At 46.9% G+C, this 24,390-nt stretch overlaps 1 protein-coding gene across 1 annotated transcript in view; it reads left to right on the top strand.

Moving 5' to 3' along the window:
• The window catches only part of ADGRB1 (adhesion G protein-coupled receptor B1), a 447,807-nt gene that overhangs the window by 308,230 nt on the left and 115,187 nt on the right, over nucleotides 1-24,390 (top strand). Inside the window, exon 20 of the mRNA XM_078686666.1 lies at nucleotides 15,926-16,052. Within this exon, the coding sequence (XP_078542792.1) occupies nucleotides 15,926-16,052 (127 nt within the window). The remainder of the gene's footprint in view (nucleotides 1-15,925; nucleotides 16,053-24,390) is intronic.

The raw sequence follows: 24,390 nt of genomic DNA, 5'->3' as shown, positions 1-24,390 counted from the left end.
AAGGGCTTTTAGGAAGTATAGACCTTTACCAAACTTTATACCCTGAGGAAGAACAGCAATAATGATGTTAGAACTGTCCACCCACTGAAAGTGGAATGTTCCAAATCAAAATGGGAGAAAAGGAAAGACAACATTGGAATGTTGGAGCTGAAGGCCTGTACCAGCCATTATTGGCCCTGAGACACTTCATTGTCTTCAATGGAGCGCCGTATACTCAATTCTCTAACTGGGGCTCGGATGAAAAAGGATTGTGCTTGCCTTGTTACAGTGCGGGGGGTTAGTCGAAAGTGTGAGGGCAAACTGTACTCTTGTTGCCACTTCACCTAGCCAATACACTAATCTACTGTTATCAACTATTACACTCAGTCACTACTCCGACCAGTACATTAAGCGGGTTCAATCAAATAGAACAACCGGATGAATGTGCCTTATGCAGTGCTCACTGAGTATGCTTTTTAGATGTAAAATAGCTCCTTATATATTCTAATCGAAGCACTTTCTCGAAGCTGGAATAATACCCTAAACAGCCAATAGAATTAAGTGAGAGCGCAAGTGTGATACTCCTCTGAGTAAAGCCAACACCTACTCTGTGTATATTTTAAAGAACTGGTAGCAACAGATATTGCAAACAGGTGCACTGTCAAGCCGGAATTAATAATTAAAAAGGGCACACTCAGCCCTATATCCCACCTGTCAACCCCCCTCCACCATTCCCCTGGCCTGTCCTCAACAAATCAGAGTCTTTTGGAAGCTAAAGGTCGGGCAATGGGTCAAAAACTGTGATGGCATGGCACAGATCCGCCAAACTTAGGAAGATGTCCACTCTGAGTGAAATGAATGCAATAATGTGGTGAATAAAAAGAACTACTGTCACTCAAATCACCCATGATGAATGAGTGTTATTTGAATAAGGAATTAGCCTCTAAATAACAATACTTCTTTGGAAAGGAGGAACACCTGCTCACAACCCTTCCCTCCAAAGTTGAGAACTAGCCGTTATGCCACAATTCCTGCCCGTGATGGTGAATTGACGGAGGGTCCGTGACTCAAACGCTGAGAATTTCACAATTCGTGATGCTCTGTGCTTTGCTCTCCCTCCCACAGAGCAGGCTGCTCGGCTCTGCCTTTCCCCTTCTTAGCTTGGATGTCCATTTCCCTAGGCCGCTTCCGGGCGCTCGAGGACACGAGCGCGCGCTCTGAGCGCGCACACGCGTGGCTCGCGTGACTCTGCGTGGTTGCAGGCGCGCTCTGCCTAGAGGCCTCAGGGTGCAGCTGAGAGCCCGCGCGCACCAGTGTGCGCCCTGACGGTGGGATCAATGCGCTGCATTGGCAGGGCCTGAAAGGAGGGTGGGGGTCGGGGGGGCGGGGCTGGGATCTCGGCCCAGGGAGGTGCCACGTGGTCGGACGGGCGGGCATAGGGCAGGCACTATACCCGGTTATGGGAAGAGTGGAAGAAGTGTGGTGAAATATGCGCATTGTATGTAACCTGTTAAGTCAGTAGTAGTGAACGGTGCTGAAAGGACAGCTCCCCGGCTCCTCCTTGGCCTGGCACACGCATTTATTTCATGCAGCGCCCTTTGCAAGCTCTGTCATTGATACTGTGAAAGCCGCATAGCCAGGGTACTGTGAATATAGACAGACGCGTGTGCACGTCTGCACCAGTCAGTGCACAGCTTTAACGTTATGCAGGCACAACTATACGGTGCACATAGGAACCCTTGTGCTTAACAGCCGCCCTTTACAAAACACTGAACATAACGTACTGGTCTGGACCCAGACATCCATATATGGACTCACGGACACCTACAATCGTACACACGCCACACGTGTATGCCAGCACCCCCAGGGAATCTTTTCACAGAGCTGGTTTCGCACGGTCTCGAGTTGTGAACGCGTGTATTCCAGTGCCTTCTCACGTGTTCCTGTCAGATATGTGAAATGGAGCAAGTGGGTGTGAACAACTTGCGTTTGTGGGATGAGTGAGCCGGGCCTTAGTACAAATGTGTGCACTGAAGGATTGTCCGATGCTTGTTTGTTATAGGCCTTGACTCAGTGCTCAGAGTCTCTGTTGTGCCACCCCGTGGGCCACCCGCTGTGTACGGCCTCTTCTGCGGGGAACCCTCCTGGCCGAGCCCGCCTCCCCTGTCACTGACTGCACTCTCTAGAAGTCAATCCGTGAAAGGACGAATGACCAATACATGTCACCAGGAGAGGTATCCATGGGAACAATCTCTCTTAAATGAATCTCCTTTTTTTACCAGTGTTTATTCCTGGAGTAGGTGAAGGGCGTAGAAGGAGGAAAGCGTTTGCTTTAATTCATGGGTACTCACAAACATTTTCCCAAGTGCCAAAAAATGTGGTCTGTGAAGTGACCAAGGACCGCATGCCATTGATACCAGCAGGGCTGCAGTAATAAGTTTTGGGGGGCAGGGTGGCGGTAAGGTGATTGCAGGGGAAGCAAAGTATGTATATCTAGTGGCTGAATTGCACAATTTCAAACCAGAAAACCTGTGATTAAATCATGGCTTCCCCCACTTAATCAAACTGTGTGATCCTAGGCAATTATTTTATATCACTTTCCCTCTATTTTCTTCATTATCACATATTTGAGGAATTCTAACTACATGATTTCAGGATGTGTGTTTTACAAAACCTTCTCCTGCATTTGATTTAGTAATCTATAATATGGTTCATGTATAATTGTATAATAGGAACCAGGCCACCCACAGAGTACACATAACAACTGACTGGCATCTTAGCTCACTATTGGCGTTGTTGTCAGAGTGGGGATGGGGAGAATGAATATTTCTAAATTCGAGTTTGAAAACTATCACTTTTAATAAATACATCAATACTTCTCAGTGCACTGATAATCTGATGTACTGAGGTGAAACAGTTCTGCATGTTAATGAAATACTTTTTGAATTCTGAAGAGACTTTATCGTGTTTTACAATTTTTCTGAAAGATGCCTCTAAAAATTAAGGCATTCATAAAGTTAAGTCTCAGACGTGAGTCCGTTGCTCACTTTGCCACTGGATTCAAGCAAGCCGGGCTGAAGACGGCTGAAATGCCAGAAACCGGTCCTCGGAAGCTTGTTTCCGGTTCAGAGAAGGCATGGCTTGGCAGTTCGGGCTGGACTGTTCCCATGAGGCACAGGGTCAGACTGATTTGCATATGGCCATGTCTGAATTGGGGTGGCAGAGTGGGCTAAAGAACGGTGATGGATTAAACCCAGATCTGTTGACAGGGTGTGAGTGTTTGATTGGTTCAGATGCTCCGTCCATCACCACCCCCTTTTGTACCACTTTGTTCGCCATAAGTTGGCAGGGTATGCTCAGACGTGTGTCCCTTGCTCACTTTGCCACTAGATTCAAGCAAGCCGGGCTGAAGACGGCTGAAATGCCAGAAACAAGTCCTCGGAAGCTTGTTTCCGGTTCAGGGAAGGCATGGCTTGGCAGTTCGGGCTGGACTGTTCCCATGAGGCACAGGGTCAGATTGATTTGCATATGGCCATGTCTGAACTGGGGTGGCAGAGTGGGCTAAAGAACGGTGATGGATTAAACCCAGGTCTGTTGACTGGGTGTGAGTGTTTGATTGGTTGAGATGCTCCGTCCATCACCACCCCCTTTTGTACCACTTTGTTTGCCATAAGTTGGCAGGGTATGCTCAGACGTGAGTCCCTTGCTCACTTTGCCACTGGATTCAAGCAAGCCGGGCTGAAGATGGCTGAAATGCCAGAAACCGGTCCTCGGAAGCTTGTTTCCAGTCCAGGGAAGGCATGGCTTGGCAGTTTGGGCTGGACTGTTCCCATGAGGCACAGGGTCCGACTGATTTGCATATGGCCATGTCTGAACTGGGGTGGCAGAGTGGGCTAAAGAACGGTGATGGAATAAACCCATATCTGTTGACTGGGTTTGAGTGTTTGACTGGTTCAGATGCTCCGTCCATCACCACCCCCTTTTGTACCATGCTGTTGACAGGGGGGCCACATGTAAAGGCCAGGAGGGCCACTTGAGGCCCCCGGGCCGAACTTTGATCCTTGCGTTAATGTTTGGGGATTTGTTGTCACTCCAGCACCTGAGATGACTATTGGCACTATATCTTGTGCGTATGTAGGAACTGTACCTCCAGTAGTAGATGCGTGGCCTGTGGTAACAGTGGTGTTTCTGGTAGTGACAGTATGACGTACGCTAGCACTGGGTCCTGTTCTACATATGTTAGCTGTAGGGCCTCCAGTAACTGTCGGCTCCGTGATCACTATAAAGCCTTTAGTAAATATAGGGCCTGACTGACCGCAGGACCAGTAATAACGTAGTGTCTGTAGTAAATAAATATAGGTCACATATTACCTCCTGTGCCTATGGAAGTGATAGGATGTGCAGGAACCAGAGTGCCTGTAAAAACGACTGGGGTTGAAGTGCTTTTAGTAACTGTGGAAGCTGAAGCATTGGTAGGACCTGTTGTAACTAATATAATAGTAAATAGTACCAGTAATAACTGTAGTAACTATAGTTTCTGTAATAATGGTAATGCCTATAGCATCTGCAGTATCAGCAGTGCTGGTAGCAAACAAAGTAACTGCATTATCTGTAGTACTAGCAATAACAGCAGTGCCATTAGTAACTGGTAGTTCACATAGTAACTGTAGCAGCTGTGTGTCTGTAGTAATGGTATCGTCTCTACTAACTCTTCAGCATCCATAGGGCCAATAGGAACAGTTGCATCTATAGTTCAGGTAGTAATAGCAGTGCACATGCTCACTGTAGTAGCTGTTTGTGTAGTAATAGTATGTCTCTACTAACTCTCTAGCATCCATAATGCCGGTAGTAACTGTTGAATCTATAGTTCTGTAGTATTAACAATGCACATGGTAACTGTAGTAGCTGTGTCTGTAGTAATGGCATTGTCTCTACTAGCTCTCCACCAGCCATAGTGCCTGTAGTAATTATAGCATCTATAGTTCTGGTGGTATTAGTAGTGCACATGCTCACTGTAGTAGCTGTGTTTGTACGAAAGGTATTGTCTCTACAAACTCTACAGCATCCATAGCACCAATTATGACTGTAGCATCAATAGTTCTGGTAGTAGTAGTAGTACACATGGTAACTGAGGCAGCTGTGTGTGTGTGTGTGTAGAAATTATATTGTCTCTACTAACTCTCCAGCATCCATAATGTGAGTAGTAACTGTAGTATCTATAGTTTCGGTTTTATTAGGACTGCCCATGCTCACTGTACTAGCTGTGTGTCTCTCTACTAATACTAAATGAACTATAGATGGTACAGTTACTACTGGCACTATTGATGCTGGAGAGTTAGTAGAGACAATGCCATTACTACACACACAGCTACTACAGTTACCATGTGCACTACTAGTGCTAGGAGAACTATAGAAGCACTAGTTACTATCAATCATCAAAAAATCAAAAAGCATTTGTAAAGCGCAACACTGTCAACCCTAGGGGTATCTGGGCGCTGAGTCTCCATTGTAGAGCCAGGTCTTGAGTCTCTTTCTGAGGTCTGCCAGCGAGGGGCTGTACGGAGCTGGAGGGGAAGGTCGTTACAGGTCTTGGCAGCGATATAGGAGAAGGAGCAGCCACCGATGCAACAGATGCAGGGTGTGTGTGCAAGGGTGAGTGAAGGGGAGCGCAGGTGTCTAGAGGGTTGGTGTAAGTTCATTAGATGCTTGATGTAGGCAGGTACTAGGTCATGGAGGGCTTTGTAAGCATGTGTGAGGATCTTGAACTGGTATCTCTCCTAGATGGGGAGCGAGTGGAGTTCTCTCAGGTGGGGGGGGTGATATGGGTTCATTTGGGTAGGTCCAGGATGAATCTGTCTGCTGCGTTCTGTATGGTCTGGAGTATTCTGAGGAGCTGGGTGGAGATGCTGGCATCTAGGGTGTTGCCGTAATCGAGGCGGCTGATGACAAGGGCCTGAGTGACGGTCTTTCTGGTGTTGTTTGGGATCCATCTGAAGATTCTGCGGACCATGCATAGTGTGTGGAAGCAGAAGGAGGTGACTTCATTAGTGGAGAAGTGTGGCTCAATGGTTAGAGCGGCAGACCCTGATGCAGAGGTCTAGCCCGGGACCAGGGTTCAATTCCCCCCCTCGGCGGGTCTTGGGCTCAAAAATTCCACGGACCTGATAATTCTCGCCTCGGTGCCTATTCCAATCACGGAGTCCCACTCTGCAACTCTGGGCAATAGCTTGCTTAATCTCCACAACGGCCCCCACAATGCTAAGGATGCCTGGCCTCCACCTTGGGGGTGCCCAGGAGTGGACACCTCACAGGGAAAGCCAGGATGAGTTCCACAGCGGTATTCGTACAAGCGCCTTGAGACCCTTGCGGGTGAGTAGTGCGCTATACAAGTATCAATTTACAATTTACATTGACTTGTTGTTTCATGGTCAGTTGGCTGTCGAGGATGATGCTGAGGTTGCATGCATTGTCGGTCAGTGTGGGTGTCGACTCTAGTTCTGCGGGCCACCAGCTTTTGTCACCTGCAGAGGTGTTTTTCCCAAACATCAGTACATCAGTACTTGTGGGAGTTCAGTTAGAGGCAGTTGTCTTTCATCCATGTGGCTACGTTAGTCATGGCTTTGCAGAAGCTGGTTTTGGCTTTGGAGGGGTCCTCAGTAAGCGAGAGGATTGATTGAGTGCCGCCTGCATAGGAGATTATGTTGAGTCCGTGGGATCTGACAACATCTGCGAGGGGGATCATGTAGATGTTGAACAGGGTGGGGCTGAGGGATGATTCTTGTGGTATGCCGCATATTATGTCTTTGAGGTTAAGGGAGGCAGTCATATGCTCTGTGTGTGTCCTGTAAGGAAGGAGGTGATTCAATTGGGGCGTCTTGCTGTATGCCTATGTTGCAGAGTCTGTTGATGAGGGTGTGGTGGGAGACGGTGTTAAACACCGCGGAGGGGTCAAAGAGGATCAGGGCTACAGTTTTTCCATGGTCTAGGAGTGTTCTGAGTCTGTGGTGGCAATCAGTGCCATCTCAGTACTGTGGTTGGCACAGAACGCTGATTGTGAGGAGTCCAGTAGGTGATTTGGTTCCAGGAATTCAATCAGCTGCTGGTTGATGGCTTTCTCAAGTACTTTGACCAGGCTGGGAGGCAGAAAGATTTGACAATCATTTTTGCGATCACTGGGGTCGGAAGAGGCTTTCTTTACGAGGGGTCTGACATCTGCATGTTTCCATCTGTCTGGAAAGGTTGCTGTAGAGCTAGTGGTGTTGAGGATACTGGTGAGTTGTGTGCTGTTTGGGTTAATTGAAAGATTGTAGAGGTGGTGGGGACAGGTGCTGGTGGGTGTCCCGGAGTGGATGGAAGACATGATGGCTGAGGTGGTCAAGTCGGCGATCGGTAATCAGATGTTAATGGTTTGGCTGATGTTCGCTGGTTGGGGTTAGAAGTAGCCTGAGAGGGTTTTGCAGAGTGCTGGGGGGGTGGATGGTGTTCTCTATGGCTGTTGCGTTGGAAATTTCTTTAATGATATTGAGAAGTTCCTTTGTGTGGTTGGCCGCGGAGTTGATGTGGGGGGTGAAGGCTGCTTTCTTGACTTTCTTGATATGCCGGTGATATTTGCTGAGGGCTGTTTTGTGAGCTACTCTGTCGGCGGGGTTCTTAGTGGCACACCATCTTTTTTCCGGTTGGTAGCAGTTGCGCTTGGTGGTCCTGTGTTCTGGTGTATATCAACTGGCATGTTTGGAGGTCTTGTTGGATTTTATAGGTTTCAGTGGGGCAACTCTGTTGACGCTGTTGGTGATCCAGACGGTGAAGTTCTGGATGGCCTGATCGAGGTCTGTTGAGACCTCTGGTTGGGAGATGGTGAGGGCCTGTGACCACTTAGTTTCTGTGATGTTGCTCCAGCTGTGGTGGGGGGATCTGATACCTGGTGATGGTGTGCTGTGCATCAGTGATGGTGACGTGTATGATGGTGTGTTCAGTCCGGGTGAGTTCTGTGGTGTGGCTGAATTTGATTCTGTCACTGGAGATTAAAATGGGGCTGAGTGTGTGTCTGGCTTTGTCCGTGGGTTAGGTTACCAATTGGGTAATGCTGATATTGTTCAGGTCCTCCAGGAGGGCAATGGAGTTGGCACCATTGGGGTCGTCGATGTGGAATTTGAGGTCGCTGAGTAGAACGTAGTGGTGACATTTGATTTCTTGGGGGCGATGAGGTTGGGTGTGGTATCACAGAATGTTTCTCGGAGTCCAGGGGCGGCTGTAGGCGAGAGTGCCTCTTATCATAGTCTTCGCGTCAATTTATAGTAGGAAGTTGAGGTGTTCCACAAGAGGCGTGGGGTCGCGTCGGTGATGGCGCATCTGATGGTTTCCTTGAAGATGATGGGGATGCCTCTGCCTTGTTTGTTGCCACAGTCTTGGTGTATCTTCTTGTAGCCTTCGTGAGTGGCGCGGTGATATCTGGGTTCGAGGAGGGGTTAAGCCACACTTTGGTGAAGAAGGAAGTGGAGAGGGTGGTGATGGTGTCCCAGTGAAGTGGGTGGTGATGGTGTCCCAGATTTCCGTGGCAAGTTTTCAGAGGGAGCGGAATTGAGCAGGATACAGTGGAGTAGTTGCGGTGTATTCTTGGTCTTGTGGGCAGGAGTGGTGCAGGATCATTTATCAGTTGTGTTGCAGGAGAAGTGGCAGTGTCGTCAGATGAAGGGTTCTTCGGTGGATAATGGGAGGTGGAAACGCAGCTGTTGCTTCGGTGACTGGGGTCCAGGAGTTCTTTGGCGGTGTACCATCGGGTGGCGGGAGGTCCAGGGGTCCTGGCAATGGGTGTTCTCCAACCGGCAGTGCATTGGCGGCACACCTGCTGCATGTGTCTACTGTCTGGTTGTGCGGCAACCTCCATTAGTGGTCCTGGTGGGTGGTCCTACTGGTCCTGGGTGCTGTGCAAAGACCTGGGATGGGCAGGAGGGGAGAACACCTTCTGGAGGGAAGGGTGGCAGGCGGCTTCCAACATCCATAGTCTGGCACTATGGATGCTAGAGAGTTAGTGGAGATAATACCACTACTACAAACATAGCTACTCCAGTGAGCATGCACACTACTAATACTACCAGAACTATGGATGCAGGAGAGTTAGTAGAGACAGTAGCATTACTACATACACAGCTACTACAGTGAGCATGTGCACTACTGGTACTACCAGAACTATATATGCTACGGTTACCACTGGCACTGTGGATGCTGGAGAGTTAGTAGAGACAATAGCATTACTACAGACACAGCTGCTACAGTTATCATGTAAACTACTCATCCTACGGGAACTATGGATGCGGTGCATACTGTATTCAAGTAGCTGTAATACTCGTAGTAGCAGTGGTGCTTGTAACAACTATTGTATCTGTACTAGTGCTCGGAGTAGAGCATGTCAGAGCCAGGCTAGCTGCAAGGCCTGTACTACTGGCAAAGCCTGCGTTGGCTGTAGTATCTAGTTCCAGAGTAACAGCAGTACCTTTAGTAATTGCTGTCAACATGAAGGCCTTGACTCCCATGGTGCAGTGGACACACTTAAAGATGATGGGACTGGCGTTGGCTCAGAAATGCCATTTACGGAGAGGTCAGATTAAAGGTCACCGTCTTGTCCATTTGTGGCACTGAAGCATTGCAGTAAAACTGCAAACATTACGCGTCTGACGGTCCCTACAAGCAGCCATCTTGTTGACTAGAGTTGTTCTAATAACAGCGCTCTACCACAATATTGTGGGCAAAGCATCGAACCATGACGTCATCACAGCAGAGTTAATAATAGTAAATCTACACTTACATTGATGATGAATTAAGAGTCGATATTGTGATCGTCCTAATATTTCCACCACAATACTGTAACCTACAACCTTTAGTGACCTCTGAGTATTGTGCACCTTCTCCTTGTTTTACGTGTTATGACTTTTCTCGTTTCACTCGAATATTTGTAACTGCCCCATCTCTTGTGTGTCCCACCTGGGCTGCCGTCATCGCCGCTGAGGGCCTCCGCTGCGCGTGCAGACGTCGCGTGTCACGTCGTTAAGATTCGGAGGAGGTTTGTGGGTGGTGATTGGGCGGTTCGCAGCGTGAGCAGCTGTCGCGTGCCAGAGGTGTGTGATGATTGACAGCTGTCAGCGGAAGTCTGCACGTGAGCTCAGGATGTTACTAACTGCAGACAGGAGTGCATTGGAGGCACGCTGCTACCGTACGCTCCCTCCTAATCCACCGGAAAGCTTATGAGTGACTTCCGGTCTGCTGCAGAAATCTCCAGAGCTGTACATTCACCCACCGGTGTAGCCACCATGAACATGAAACCCGATTGGAATCGGCCGAACAAAGCCAAGTTAGGCTGCAGTTTCAACCTAATGCATTTTTTCCTCCTGCTGGGTGAACGAAATTACTTTTTTTTCAAAAGAGCCACAATTGTCATGAAAATTACAAGCGAAATGTACTTGACTAGTAGCTTCCAATAAAACCGCACGATTTTCAAGCAGAAGATGGCCCTCTCGGCCGAGGCAAACGTGAGTTTTGCAATTGCGTTGAAACAGTTTTCTCCTCAAGCCAATCAATCTCTTTCGGGCGAGAATTTCATAAAATGGAACAATCGCCAAAATTGATGGCATAATGCAAAATAAGTTTCACAAGATTTCACATGCATTATAAAAATGTAACCTGGGCCTCATTTGTAAGTGTTTTTGTGCAGAGGATTGGTGGGGAGGGGCGCAGGCCTTCTCCAAGTTGGGTCTGATGATTATGCTGAAGGAAAGTCCTTTTGTGGCAGGACATGCCAGGCTAATGCCCTACACTGCTGTAAGATGCAAGTGGCTTTAGCCGTCCTTTGGCCTGGGCACAGTGTCCAGCTTTGTGACTTTGATAACTTTGAACTTGTTTACCAGGTGGATGTTGAGGGACCATGGCAGGTTCCATTGCGTGCAATATGTTCACCTGGTGTTCACACTCAATGCTGTCTGGTTTCCCCCGGTGCAGTGGGGAGGGGCAGTCGAGTTCCCATGAGGCTGGAATTGGTGCCCAGATATGTCCCTCCAGCCACAAACCTGAGCTTCTGGACAATCCTTTTGTGTCGCTGTAGTTTTAAATTGTATACGTGGGATAAACAAATATATCTAATTAAAATATATGCATAGTAAAAAATAAATGTGTGCAGTGTACTACAATAACCAATCGATTGTTTCGGTCATTACCCATCACCGTCACCTCTGGTACCGCCAGGGCTTAATTTGAGCCAGTGGTTGTGGTAGTAGCCACGGGCACTTATTTTTGGGGATCCTCACTTATTTCCCACATCAGATATTTACTGTGTGCAAGAGAGGTAAAACACACAGATCGGAAAGACAGAGGAAGAGAAAGACGGCAAACCTGTTGCAAAGGGAGAAAGCAAGAACATGCAAGAGAAAGATAAAGGGGCAGGGAGTGTCTGGTAGGAGATTAAAGAGGCATGAGGTAGATTAAAAACTACCAGCCTTGGTATTTAGTGTACTGACGTTTGAATGCACCAGCTGCTGGCTTCTGAGCAGAGCGCTGGGCATGGACACTCTGTCTCCGCCTTGTTACTATGTACAGACTGTGGTAGATATAATGTATTTCTAAATGAAAGCAGCCGTATGTTCATGGGCAGAAAGAGAAAACAGACTAGGACATACCTAGAACAGGGGTGTCCAACATAGGTCCAGGACAGCTGGACCCTTGCTAGATATAAAGGATATGCTCATAAAACGGATTTACAATAATCCCAAAAGACCTAATTTACATAGTCACCGCTCTCCTGAAAACTTGGGGTGTTTCTGCCTCCCTGGGCCTCCGCTGGATACCTCTGATCCATGAAACCCATGATTTTGGGGCATGCCTTGAAATATGTATGTCATCAAAGTTCGGCCCATATCCTGTTGTGGTCGCCAGTCTCCTGGCGATTTTATACAGATGTAAATTCTGCTTCTGTGCATAAATGTCTGCAGAACCTAGGGGCATATTAGCAAGGGGAAGTATCACCGCTTTTTCGGCGATTTGTGCCGAGAAAGCGGCGATACTTCTAGAGCGCTATCCACAAGGGCATTTCAACGCCTGGGTCAAGCCCACTTTGCATGTCGGCGACAAACATCGCTAATGACATGCAAAGTGGGCATTCCCACGTCCAACCACATGTGAAATGTGGTTGGAGGTGGGAACACCCTATTACCAAGGCAGGCGTTGGGAGAGGGAAACCTGCGATAAACTCGTTTATCGCAGGTCTCCCAACGCCTGCTCTGACCAGGTGTTAGGGCATTGATAACATGGGGGAGTGGATCATAAAGCTGAATCCACCCCCCCATATTATCAAGGAGCACATTAGCGCGTGAAAACAACGTTTGTTTTCATGCGCTAATGTGCCATATCGCCGACTATTGCCGGATTTCATTTCGCCAACGTGATGCGCATAGATAATTGCGCGCTATCACAGCGATGGAATCCGGCGATAGCCGGCGATATGGGAACGTGTGTTGTGCGTTTTCTAATGCACTTCTAGGTAATATGCCCCTTAATGCTCCCAGCGCTGTTTAGCGGGTGACTGGACTGCTGTATCCACGGTGGGGCTGTGTTTGGCCCCCTAGGGTCTCTGTTTCGAAACAGGGGGCCACCCAGCTTCTCCCAAGAATCAGAAAATGACTTAGGAGACATCACAATAGTGCCAAGAAACCACCAAGTAGTTGCATGCTTTCAAAAACACACCTTGTGTAAATTAGAGGTGGGCGAGCCTCTGATGCCGGGCTTGGGCTCGGCTCGAGGTCCTGTAGGAGTCTCGAGTCATAATGGCGCTTCGTTCTACCCATAGCGCTGCTCGTGCGCCAGTCTCAAGCTCCTCGAATAATTAAACAAAAAAGAATGTCAACTATGATGTAAGATGGCTGAATGGCACAGAGTGAAAGCAGGGATGAATCCTGGCTCCACAGCTTCACCAAACTGTATGATCCTGGGCAAATGTCGTTCTTTGTAAGTGTAGTTTAACTCGAAAATAGTAAAGAAGAGGAAAGGAATAATGGCTGTTCTGGCACGGACAATCGGAGGGACTGCGGCGACATTCACAGCCCCCGGGTCCGTGGAACGCCACAGCGTGTAACAGGCAGTGTGTTAATTTATTTATTTATTTATTTATTTTATTTATGCGTTTTTATATAGCGCGGACTTTACCCAAAGGCGTCAGAGCTCTTTACAATAGGAACAAAACTGATACATAAGGAGAAAATTACACGTCAACAGATTACAAAAGCAGACGTTAAGTTACATGAGGTAAAAGTGACAATTGTGAGCAAACAAAATACATGAGGTAGCAAACAGGAGGAGAAAGTGACAAGTGTGCAGGTTACAAGAGAAAGCAAGAATAATAGGAATTAATTTTTATATATTTATATAATAAAATTAATATGACGGAAGCACGCATGTGACACGTTCACCTGCTTGCATCTGAATCAATGAACGCCGGCTGTGCTCTTCAGCCCGCCATCACGGTGTGCGTGGGAGCTGCTTGTAGTATTCTGGAGTGGCGTCTGCATCGGGTAGCAACATAAACATAGACGGTGTGTTTCTAGGCCTCTTGTTTTCTGCTGTTCTCTCTGTGTCATTGTTTGGCTTGCGTTTTATTCAACACGTTTTGCTCCTTTGGTGTGGCCGCAGACACCTCCTTCTTCAAAACTTGTGCTAATTCCTGTTCCCGCTTTTTGCCATCCTTAGTTTCCATTTCCAGTGCCCTCAGTAGGGTCAATGTCCCTTCTGTAATTCAACTTTTTAACCCCTCTCTCCTTGTAACACCTGACAGTCACACCAACTCCAGTTCTTCCTGAAATCCCTCTCTGAACTTGTGTATGAATGCAATGTTGCCTGCCATGTGTCATGTGTGGCACACAACTTGAGACAACTCTGCCTTTCTCAGCCAACATTGCTCTGCATACCTAGAAGGCTAAAAGCGAAACCACACGTCCCAGAATGCAACTACCGTTAAAAGCCCTGACCGGCAGGTGACGTCACACATGCCATGGAGCCACTTAGCCATGCTCGTCTTCATGGCGATGACAGACTGGCCCCTTCCAGACCCTCTAACTAGACCCCACCGTGCCACCCCTTTTCTGAATCATTTTGTCCACCATAAGCGTGGAAGGGTATACTCAGATGTGAGTCCCTTGCTCATTGCACCATAAGGATTCAAGCAAGCCGGGCCGAAGACGCCTGAAATGGCAGAAACCGGTCCCCGGAAGCTTGTTTCCTTCCCAGTACAAGAATTGGCTTGGTAGTTTGGTTTGCCCTGTTCCCATCATGCACTGGGACAGGAACAGACTAATTTGCATATAGCCAAGTTCTGAGCTGGGATGGTGCAGTGAGCTAAAAAACGGTGATGGATCAAGCCCTGATCTTTGGACTGGGTAAGAGTGGTCTGCTTAATTCAGGCACTCTGTTCATCACCACCCCCTTTTCTGAATCGTCTTCGTAAAAAAGGCGTCTAGTCAGCCATACTGAACCTTTTATTGTATGTTCACTTTTTAACGGTTTTATAGTATGATATTTTATGATCTTTTGTAACATGTTTTGCACTGGTTTTAATTAACTATGCATAATAAACTTTAGCTTACCTTACCCTACCTCTCACTAGATTGAAACTCCCCAAGTCTGATCTTAGTAACCAGTCCTCGCTCGCAGGCCCGTTTCACCCAGCTCCCCTCCCTCCCTGCTAGTTTCACGTCATCCTGAGGGTCACATCCGTCCTATGACCTTGAGCCCCCTTCCCTCTCACATCACCCACCGGCACCGTGACAGGTGTCTCACTACACACACACCACTCTGCGTGACCCGTCCTTCCCCTGACAGGCGACGACCCAACATCAGTTTCAAAACCCCAATCACTCCTCTGACGTGTCCTCCTGCTCCTCGCACCCCCAAGCGCCTTATTTTCCCATGGCAGGTGCCCCCACTCAGTGCTTGAAATGGAAAAACAAAAGTGCAGGTACTCTGTAGCAGAGTACCTGCTTGTTTCTGAGAAGTGCCGGTACTCTCCAATTTAAGGCATTGCATTTCTCTTGAGATGTGCCGGTACTCGCCTCCTCAAAATAAAAATAAGTGCTGCTACTCCGTACCGGATAGCACCGGCCCATTTAAAGCACTGCCCCCACTTCCATATCACCGTGAATGCCCCTATCAGTCCTCTACCCTGTCACGTGACCCTGAATGCCCCTTCCCTCCTCTGAACGTGCCCCCCCTGTCCTTGCTGAGCTGCCTCACATCCCAGGGCACAACTCTCGTTTTATTCCCCTCACACCGTCCCTCGCCAGACTCACGTCACCCTCCGCGAACCCCCCCATTGAATCTCACATCACGCACCCCATTCACCTCCCCTGGCCTCTCCTTCTCTTTTGTCACCCCTCCCCCAACACACTTTTGAACTTGACCCCCCCCCCCTTCCGCTACAGCATTCACACCATCCGACCGACCCCCACCTCCTCCCTTTCCAGCCCTCTCCCCCTCCTTCTATTCTCCATGCCCCCCCCGCCTTCTCCTGCGCCCCCCTGCCCCCCTTCGCCCCCCTTCTATAGCAGAGCCATTTGCCCTCCCCCGGACCCCCGCAGCTCGCGCCTTGTTGCACACACCGCCCCAGAAATATTGATATTATCCCCCAGCCTTCCTCCCCCCGTCCGTGCGCTCCTCCGTGACGCGCGGTGCCCCCACCCCTCGCTCCGTGCCTGGGAAACACTCCGCCGTGCCGCCCCCTCCCCTGCCCCCTCCCCCTCTCGGCTGTTTTCATATTTTTTTGTTGTGTTTGTTGAAAGAGATTGGGTGTCGATTGCTTTTTATTCTCACGATGTAAACTGTTTTCCCCTCATCTCTGTGTGTTTTTTTTCTTCCCTTCTCCCCCCTCACCACCTCCCTCCCTCCCCCACCAACCACCGCCTCCTCCCACTTCCAGGTCTGCCCAGCTCGGCGCCTGGTCCTTCCGAGGCTGCCGGACGGTGCCCGTCGACTCCTCCCGGACGAAATGCCTCTGTGACCGGCTCTCCACCTTCGCCATCTTAGCCCAGCTCAGCGCAGACATGGTAAGTGCCAAGAAAAAAAAGATTTAAAAATAAAAAATATGCCTCCCGCCTGCCGCCCACGCAAAGATAAGGCTGTGTCGAAGCCGTGCCAGTTCGAAGTCTGCTCTTTAACCAAATGCTGCATTAGAGACGGCGCCGCGCGATGCAAGGACTATTGCTAAATATAGACAACAGATTAACGAGACTTTTGGGGGAGCTGCAGGTCGCAAATTCCACCCCCCCCCCCCCGCACCCCCCTCCCATGCATGCATGAATGCTCCTAATCTGACCGGGCCCCGTTCTGTATAACGCATCGGGCTGTTGCAGATTTTTTTTAATGCTGTTTTTCCCTCACTGAAATGTAATATAATTTTATTCGAGAGGGATTTTATGCCGTTTTTTTCCTCGATGTAATAAGGTACACGGAGAGGGGGGCACTCAGAGATTGCCGTGATTGGAGGGCCTAGACTGAAGGTTCTGCTGATTTCACGGTTGCTGTCCATGGTTTTGTGTAACCTTGTGAACGTGGCGGCTGGTATGCATTTTTATCATATTTAATGAGCTCGGGGATGAAGGCCCTATGATTTTAATGAAATAAATACTACCAAATGTAACCACTGCATATCTTTGAACCTATTCCGAAGCATTAACCTTTATTTGTAATTTTACGCTTTGCAAATCTATTATTTTTAGGTAATAGTGCGGCTATGTCGCTGGCTTTTTCGCTTATGTTTTTTCCTCTCTCTAGCCCGCTCTTAGCACTGAAAGACACCTCTCATATCATGCACAATTGTATTTTTTTTTTTTAAATGCCCGCTGTTCTAGGTCACCTAAATTACAAGTGCTGTTTTATCTGGGTGCGCGTTATAAAACTGTGGATTTGGAAAGGAACGGCGCCCCGGTTTTGGGGTTATTATTGTTAGAGTGAATTGACCCCCGCGAATATTTACTAAATACACGCTGCCGTGCTGTGCACCCCTTAAATGAGGGGGGAACGAGATCATTTTTAGAGATGAAGGTTGGTTATTATTAGACACAGTAATGTATTTGGTCCACTGGTTACCATGGAAACAACATCTGCACTGGAGTTGCTTAAAGATACAGGACTCGCGCTGCCCAGGCCAGATGCAAGGCCTTGTCACGGGCAGGTTCACCGTAGAGGAACCCTAGGCAGCTGCCTAGGGTGTCACCAACCAAAGGGTAGCAGTAACCGCCCCATTGCCAGTGGGAGCCCAGGGAGAACATGTTAGTTGTCCAGAAGCAGCAAAGGTTTCAGCTTTGGCCCTGCACTGACAGGCCCGTTTGTGGCACCGAGGTGGTCAACATACTCATGCCCAAGTTTCCCGCCACTGGCCGCCATTTCTGTTCCTCCCCTGGGTATTCAACCCAAAAGTGGGTGGAGCTGAAACTTGGAAGTCACAAGCTAGAATGACGTCAATCTCCGCACCTGCTAGATCTGTGCCCATTATTAGCAATTGTTTATACATGTTTCGCTGTCAGGAGCACGTGTTGCGTTCCTTCTTGCCCAGCAAAACCCCCATCTGTAATCTAAAACAGATTTCTCAACGGTCTAATGGTCTATCGGCAGGGTTTTTGTGTTAATGACGTTACAAGAGTTCTGAAAAAATCCCACCTATTCTAATTATTAATGGTTGTTGGCGCGCAGTGCTTGAAATGGATAAATAAAAGTGCAGGGACTCTGTACCGGACAGTACCGGCCCATTTAAAGCACTGTTGGTGCGGAATTGTGAGGAACTTTGATTCCTTTCCTTCTCGCGCAAGGTCCCATTTCATGCTCAGTGGAGGCCATTTTGTAAGTGCCGAAGATTTCTTGTTGTTCCCTTGCTGAGGGGCAGAGTTTCAGAAGAGGGTGCATGGGCTTGGCATATATGTTCTATTGTTTTTTAAAGGTTTGTCACTTGCGTAGTGTGTTTATGCATGTTTTGAAGGGACAGCAATAAATCAAGAACACGTTGATGGATTTGACACACATTTTCCATGTTGTAGAGAGCTTGTAGCACAAGGAAGAAGTGACCAGGTGTGTGTTTGATGGATGTATGTTGTTACAACGCATGCCTTTACCACGCAGGTTTTACAACGCAAGTCGTTACAACGACTTGCGTTGGGGGGCGCTGGATAGTAGAATAGTTTAATTTACTATTCCAACTCCAGTCCCCGTGGATAGTAGGGAAGGTTTTGGATAGTAAATTAAACTATTCCCTATCCTACAGCGCCCCCAGCGCAAGTCGTTGTAACAACTTTCGTTGTAATACCTGCGTGGTAAAGGTACTGCGTTGAAAAAGTTGAGTTGTAAAGGATGTTCCCCGTGTTTGATTATCTGGTTTGCCATCTGTGGGCATTAAAGACTACACGCTCTCGGCTGTTCAGAAAGAAGTTCTCAAACTTTGGCGTACGCGGATGGAGTTGGTAATGTGGCTTGACACAGGGACGCCCAAGGCTCATTGAGGCCACAAAAGTCCATTTAATCCTCAGGCAAAGGTATTGGTTATTTTGAGATTCCATTTGTGGCATTTAGGGTTAGAAACAGTCCCAGAGGCGTGGTGCGAGCTCTTCCCTCCCCATTCACTGACATCCAGCTCAAACCCTGCTTTACCCCAAAGTAGGGATTATTTATGTTAGCAGCTGCTGACGTGGGTATTCACATGGAAGCATACATGGCAGCTGTGCAGACAGCACCCACATTGCTGTGCATAATTATACTACTTTTAGTTGAGTGAACAAAGTATGTAAGCAGTGCGCTAACTTCAGTGAGGGGATGAGTGTAGTGCTGTATGATGGACCGAGTCACTTCCCGGTGCCCTGCGACTAGGCAAGGGGTGCCTTTCTACATTTCTTTTAAAAAATATATATATTTTATTGATTTCACAGCATTTAAAGTCACATACATTAATTGGTCAATAGTTCGGCTAGTTACATAGTGCATTAAACCATTAGCGAGCGGAAATCCAGTTAAGTGACGGTACCTCCAGTATCTGCGCTCTGGTGCGTTGCAGTTCCATTTCCACCGTTTGGGAAATACATAGGTCTCCTCGATACACATTCCACTTGCCCCATTTTTTGTCCCATGTCTTTAGACACCCTCTTGACTTAAATACCTCCTTCTCAGCAATCATGCATTTGTCAAATTCCGGTGTCCACATTCGATGAGCTGGTCTATCTGCCATGCCCCACTGTTTCGCGATCTCCCGCTTCACTAGAGTGTAACCTAATGTGGTTAGCTGTTGTTCCACTTCCGTAAGGTCAGTCTGTTCCCACATATTATTTTTTGTATTGTGTTTCATATACGTAAAATAATTCTTCAATAAAATATTTTGAACTAAAAAAAGAAGGCGCAGTCGTGGTGTAAGGGTGAGTACCTTTCCTAGTGCATCTTGAATATGTTTCGTGGCCCCCTCCCATATGGGTCATACGAGTGGACAGTCCCCAATTGTATGATAAAAGTTTGCGTCTTGATGAAAGCCACAAAGGCATAGCACATCAGATCTCGAGCCTATCTTTGCTAGTGTAACCCCTGTGAGATAGGATCTATGCAGGATTTTAAGTTTGAAAGGAAGGGTGATGACCGCCTCCCTCGGGGACATTAGCGCCGCTAGCCAGTCTTCATCGTCAATGGGCTCTAGGTCTATCTGCCATTTCTCTCAGAGTTTGTGGAAAGTGTCTGGTAGGTTGTTGCACAGTTATCTGTAAGTCAGTGATAGGGCTTTATTGAGCAGTAGCCCATTCAACAACCAGTCTTCCAAGGGGGACGACTCTGGTATCTCACTCATGTCTGGTAGAGCTGTGGTGACGGCATGTCGAAGCTGCAAGTATCTAAATATCTCCCATTGAGCCATATCATATTTCTCCCTCAATTCCCCAAATTTAAGGAGTGTGCCCTTTTTCACCAGGTCTCCTATAGTGGAGATTCCGATGTCCCACTTATCAAACCCATGCTGATTACATAGTGGTCCAAGTCGTTGAGTAAACCACAGTAGTGTTGCTCAGGTCAGCACATTCAACCATCCTAAGCGGCTGGTCGCCTGGTGCCATATTGCTACTGTGTGGGCCGCGGGGCCGAAGTACCTTCCTCTCCAGGCCTTCGTGTATAGCGCCCCCATGTATCCCTCTCTACCCATTTGATATCGGTCCAACATGTAGGCCGGGTCAAGTGGGGATCGATATACCCAGTGGTTCACCACCATTAGCTGCGAGGCCCAATAATAGAGTCTTATGTCCGGGAGGGCAATTCCTCCGTCGTACCATCCCTTAGTTAACTTGCCTTTTTACATTTCTTAGTGACGGCAAGAGTTCAACACACTCACATTGTTCCTAAACATATCTCCTTGCAAGCATGGACAGATCCAGTCAACAGGTTCTCTAAAACAGATTGTAGGTGTAAAATGTGGACGAGTTAATACGTTTAGGGACCTTATTTAACATACCCTATCCAGTAAGAAATGATCTACAAACGCCCCTATTTTGTACACTACCTGGCACTCCCTGTTAGCCTGTTTCTAGGTGCATCCGATTTTAGCAAAGGAATGCACTGAGGACCAGGTGACAAAGCGCTTTGTTCGGGATTACACAGTGCAGACAAACTAAGAATCCAGTATGACAGCTCACACTGAGATGTTGCAGTGCTACTATCGATAACAGCCACTGAACCAGTGGCATAACGAAACCTGAGGGGGGCCCGCTGTAAAGTACATGGAGGGGGGCCCCCACTCTCAGGACCCAGTCAGGAGCTCTCAGGCCAGGGGCCTGCCACCCATGCACAGTGCCGCAGGGGCCCCCCTGGAGCTCGCCCCCTCTCCCCCAGCACCGCGGTGGCTATTGTTACAACACTGCACTGGACCACATCTCCAAATCCACCACCTCCTGCTGAGCATCCTTTTGTGGCTCTTTTAGAATTGGCCCATTTCAGCTCCTTCAAACAAAGCCCTGCAGTAGAAAACAAGCTGCAATATCTTGCAGGTATAATGACTCAGATTACAAATAGCTTCTCAAAGGATGGCCTGGTTGGGAGCCATCAAAGATATACCTTCGTTTGATCCTCTCAGTTAAAGTTCCACGGCGGAATCCTTCTGGTTAACTCATGTACAACCACATCTTTGCACCCAGCCATCATCAGGGCTCAGTTTGAGCCCCTTCTACTTAGACACATCTTGCCAGGGTCTCCTTCAGGAATGAATGAATGAAAGGGTTTTGTATAGCGCGACGTTCACTCCAGGGAGCATCTTGGCACTTTTAAGGACATCAGGAAAAAGTTTGACCGAGGGAAAAGGAGAATGGGGAGGGATCCAGAAAAGAATAATGAAGGATTATATTAGTGACAGTACTAGATGGTCTGTCCTAAGGTGGCCACCCTGGTTGGTCACAGTGACAGCACAATAATATGGCGCTTGTGTAAACGTGGGCCTTGGATGAATACCCAGTGTTTTATATAGTAGAAGACACTACTATGTCTGTTGTAAGCGTTGTAGGGACTTGGCAAGAAGGCCAACGTTTAACACAAATTCTTTTTGACTGGCAGCAGCTGGCCCAACATTTAATAGGATATATTGTACAGAAAATACCAATATATATGCTATTTGGTGCAATAAACACCAGATATGCATGTCATTCCACATATTCTCAGAGAAAAGTTGTAATAGGAGGGGTTAAGCGTACCCAGTAAACACCTCACACATAGATGTAGGTATTTACTGCACACAGTAGTTACCTCACCCAGTTCCTTCCCCCTCATAGTCGTGGTGCCTAAAATATATAGCACTACACTGTAATTCTATAAGGGAACCAGGATATAGTGTAAACATAAAAGAATAATCTTTCCTTAGGAAATACCTTTAATACCTATAAAAATATTTCAATAAAGAATACAAATCATAATTTTGAGCAAAGGCTAAATGTGCAAGACATTATTACATTTTCTAATTTCTTGATATTTAAATTCGGATTTAAAGTTTTGCAAGTTTACATTTTTTGTGTATTTGGCCTTTGCTCCCAATTACTATTTTTATTCTTGATTTTTTTTAGGCATAAATGATTTTTCCAAAAGGAACCTTGTTGTTGGCCTGGCTTGCGAGCGTGGCTATCTGTATACCTATTATAGCCGTGGATTTTAGATATACATAGAGTTGGCTTTGTCAACCAGTGGGCAATTTTCCTCTCATCTAAAGCTATTGGCTGTTTAGTGTTTCATTCCACCTCCTATGAGAAGCTTTTATTTGAGGGCATGAGGGGTCATTTCACACCGCATAAGTACTCTGAATCACCTCACATTACATTCTTGAGCTCATAGATGCATTTCACAAAGAAAGCAATTGTTCGTTGATTTTTTTCCATTTTGATGCAGCAGGCCTTGTTAAATATTTTAGTCAGGACTCAAAATACATACAGGACCTATTGGTGTTTGCCAATGCTTGTTTCAGAAGCTGGTGTATGATGGGTGACAGCAGATTCCAGGAGTAAGATTGTTCCAAAGTAAGGTGGGTTGACTAAATCATCTTCTGTTTCTTTTCCATGTGTGCTGTGATTGGCGAGGCCTCAAGGGGAATTGAACTGCATCGTTCTCAGGATCGGGCATCTTAGTACCTGATATTTGTGATGTGGATATAGGAGAGAGAGAGAGTAATGCCAGCTAGGTCCTTGTAGCTAGCGAAGGATCTTTTCTTTTAAGAAAGCTCTGAATAGAACCATTGAAGTTGCTCTTACGCTATGGATATGGTATTACTGTGTTTCTGTCCTGTGGTTGCGTTCTGTAATTTTTGTAGTCAGTGTTTTTGGCAGTCATGAATGGATGTAATAGAGGAATAGTGCATTACTATTGCAACAACTCATCACCAGTAGGGTAAAACTAACATGTCTCACAACAGTCTAAACCCAAACACGTTCCCTATAAGTGGGGGAACAATCAATTCTTGTTGAATTCTGCTTCACAATGATAGGAAGACCTGACGTCGAAGGATCAAAAAGCAACGTCACTATGAAGGCTTGGCCGCCACAAGGCACGTTTGAAGTTGATAGGTGTGATAATACAGGGATGTTTTGATATCAGGAGGATGAGTGGGATTCTTGTGTTGGCTTATTCCGACAAATGTCGCCAAAGTGGTAGCGTTTATGTGAGTGTTCATGCTGAGGTTACTGTCGAGCTTGGGAGTGTCAGAGTGATCGGAGAAAGACTGGTATTTTATCAGTAGGTTGAAGGAAAACTATTAGCAGGGGCTGCAGCAGGCAGATGAGCAGATGGAGGTGAGTGTATCATGTGTTAATTTGACATCCTTAGTCTGAGCAGGATTTGAAGTGGGCATAGAAATGCTGATTGCGAAAAACACCTGTGTTTTGTTTTAACTGGACTTAGAAATGGCATAGCTAACCTTTCTTCAGGAAGACAAATAGACTACATTTGTAAAACTGGGCTTTCAAAATACAAAGGTTTCCTTAAATATGGGGGCAAAGAAACAATTGTAAAAGTTGGCTCATAAAGGGAGGAGTTATCCATAGAGTGTGCTTTATTCTTGGCACAACACCAACAGAATTGCCTGTGTCACGATTGCCATCTGGACCTCAGTGTACAGACTAATCATATATATTGTCCACTTAATCTTCACTATACCTCACCCGTAAAGCACTATTTAAGGGACAGATGGCAGCTTGCTGGTAAAAGTAACATATTCAAATGTATTCCCATACGCTCATATTAAAAAAAACATCATATAGGTTTCCTACAGAAAAATACCATTTGTTTTAAATTATTTATTTGCTTATATTGCATAGAACATTAGGTGCAGTTGGGACACATGTCTTTTAGGGTCAATAAAAATGGGAGTAAAAAAACATTTGATAGAAAAACATGACAGAAAGTTACAGGTAAGATCAAGTATTAAAGTGTAATTCTTAGGGTTAGGTTTCAGGATAGAGTTAGGGCAGAATTAGGGTTTGAGGGAGGGTTAAAGTAATTTTTAGGTCAATTGGTAATCTCTAGGCAGCTACTCTATTTAACATACAGTGACCCTAGCATGATCCCACTTTATTATGCTTACCATTATATTTTCTATACATTAATATTCAGAAAACTGGATTGCTTTCCTATAAGAGTACATTATAGATGTTTCCTGCTGAAGTTTTCAAGGGGATGTCTGGCTTCCTGTGAGAAACCCACAGGAAGCCACTAGGAATTATTTCAAGAATCATTAGGAGGAAACTGCAGTGGGTGTACCGTGTCTAAACATGTTAGAAACAGATCTGTCTTGAAAAACATGGGTTCACTATTTAGAATCTGCAATAGCTTGTTTTATTTTGTTAGGTTTTGGTTTCCAATGAAAATGTAAAATGTCAGACACTGCACTCTTGGTTCACA

The sequence above is a fragment of the Lissotriton helveticus genome, chromosome 4_1 (genome assembly GCF_964261635.1).
Source record: "Lissotriton helveticus chromosome 4_1, aLisHel1.1, whole genome shotgun sequence".
NCBI classification, from domain to species: domain Eukaryota; kingdom Metazoa; phylum Chordata; class Amphibia; order Caudata; family Salamandridae; genus Lissotriton; species Lissotriton helveticus.
This window is presented reverse-complemented; position numbering and strand designations above follow the sequence as displayed.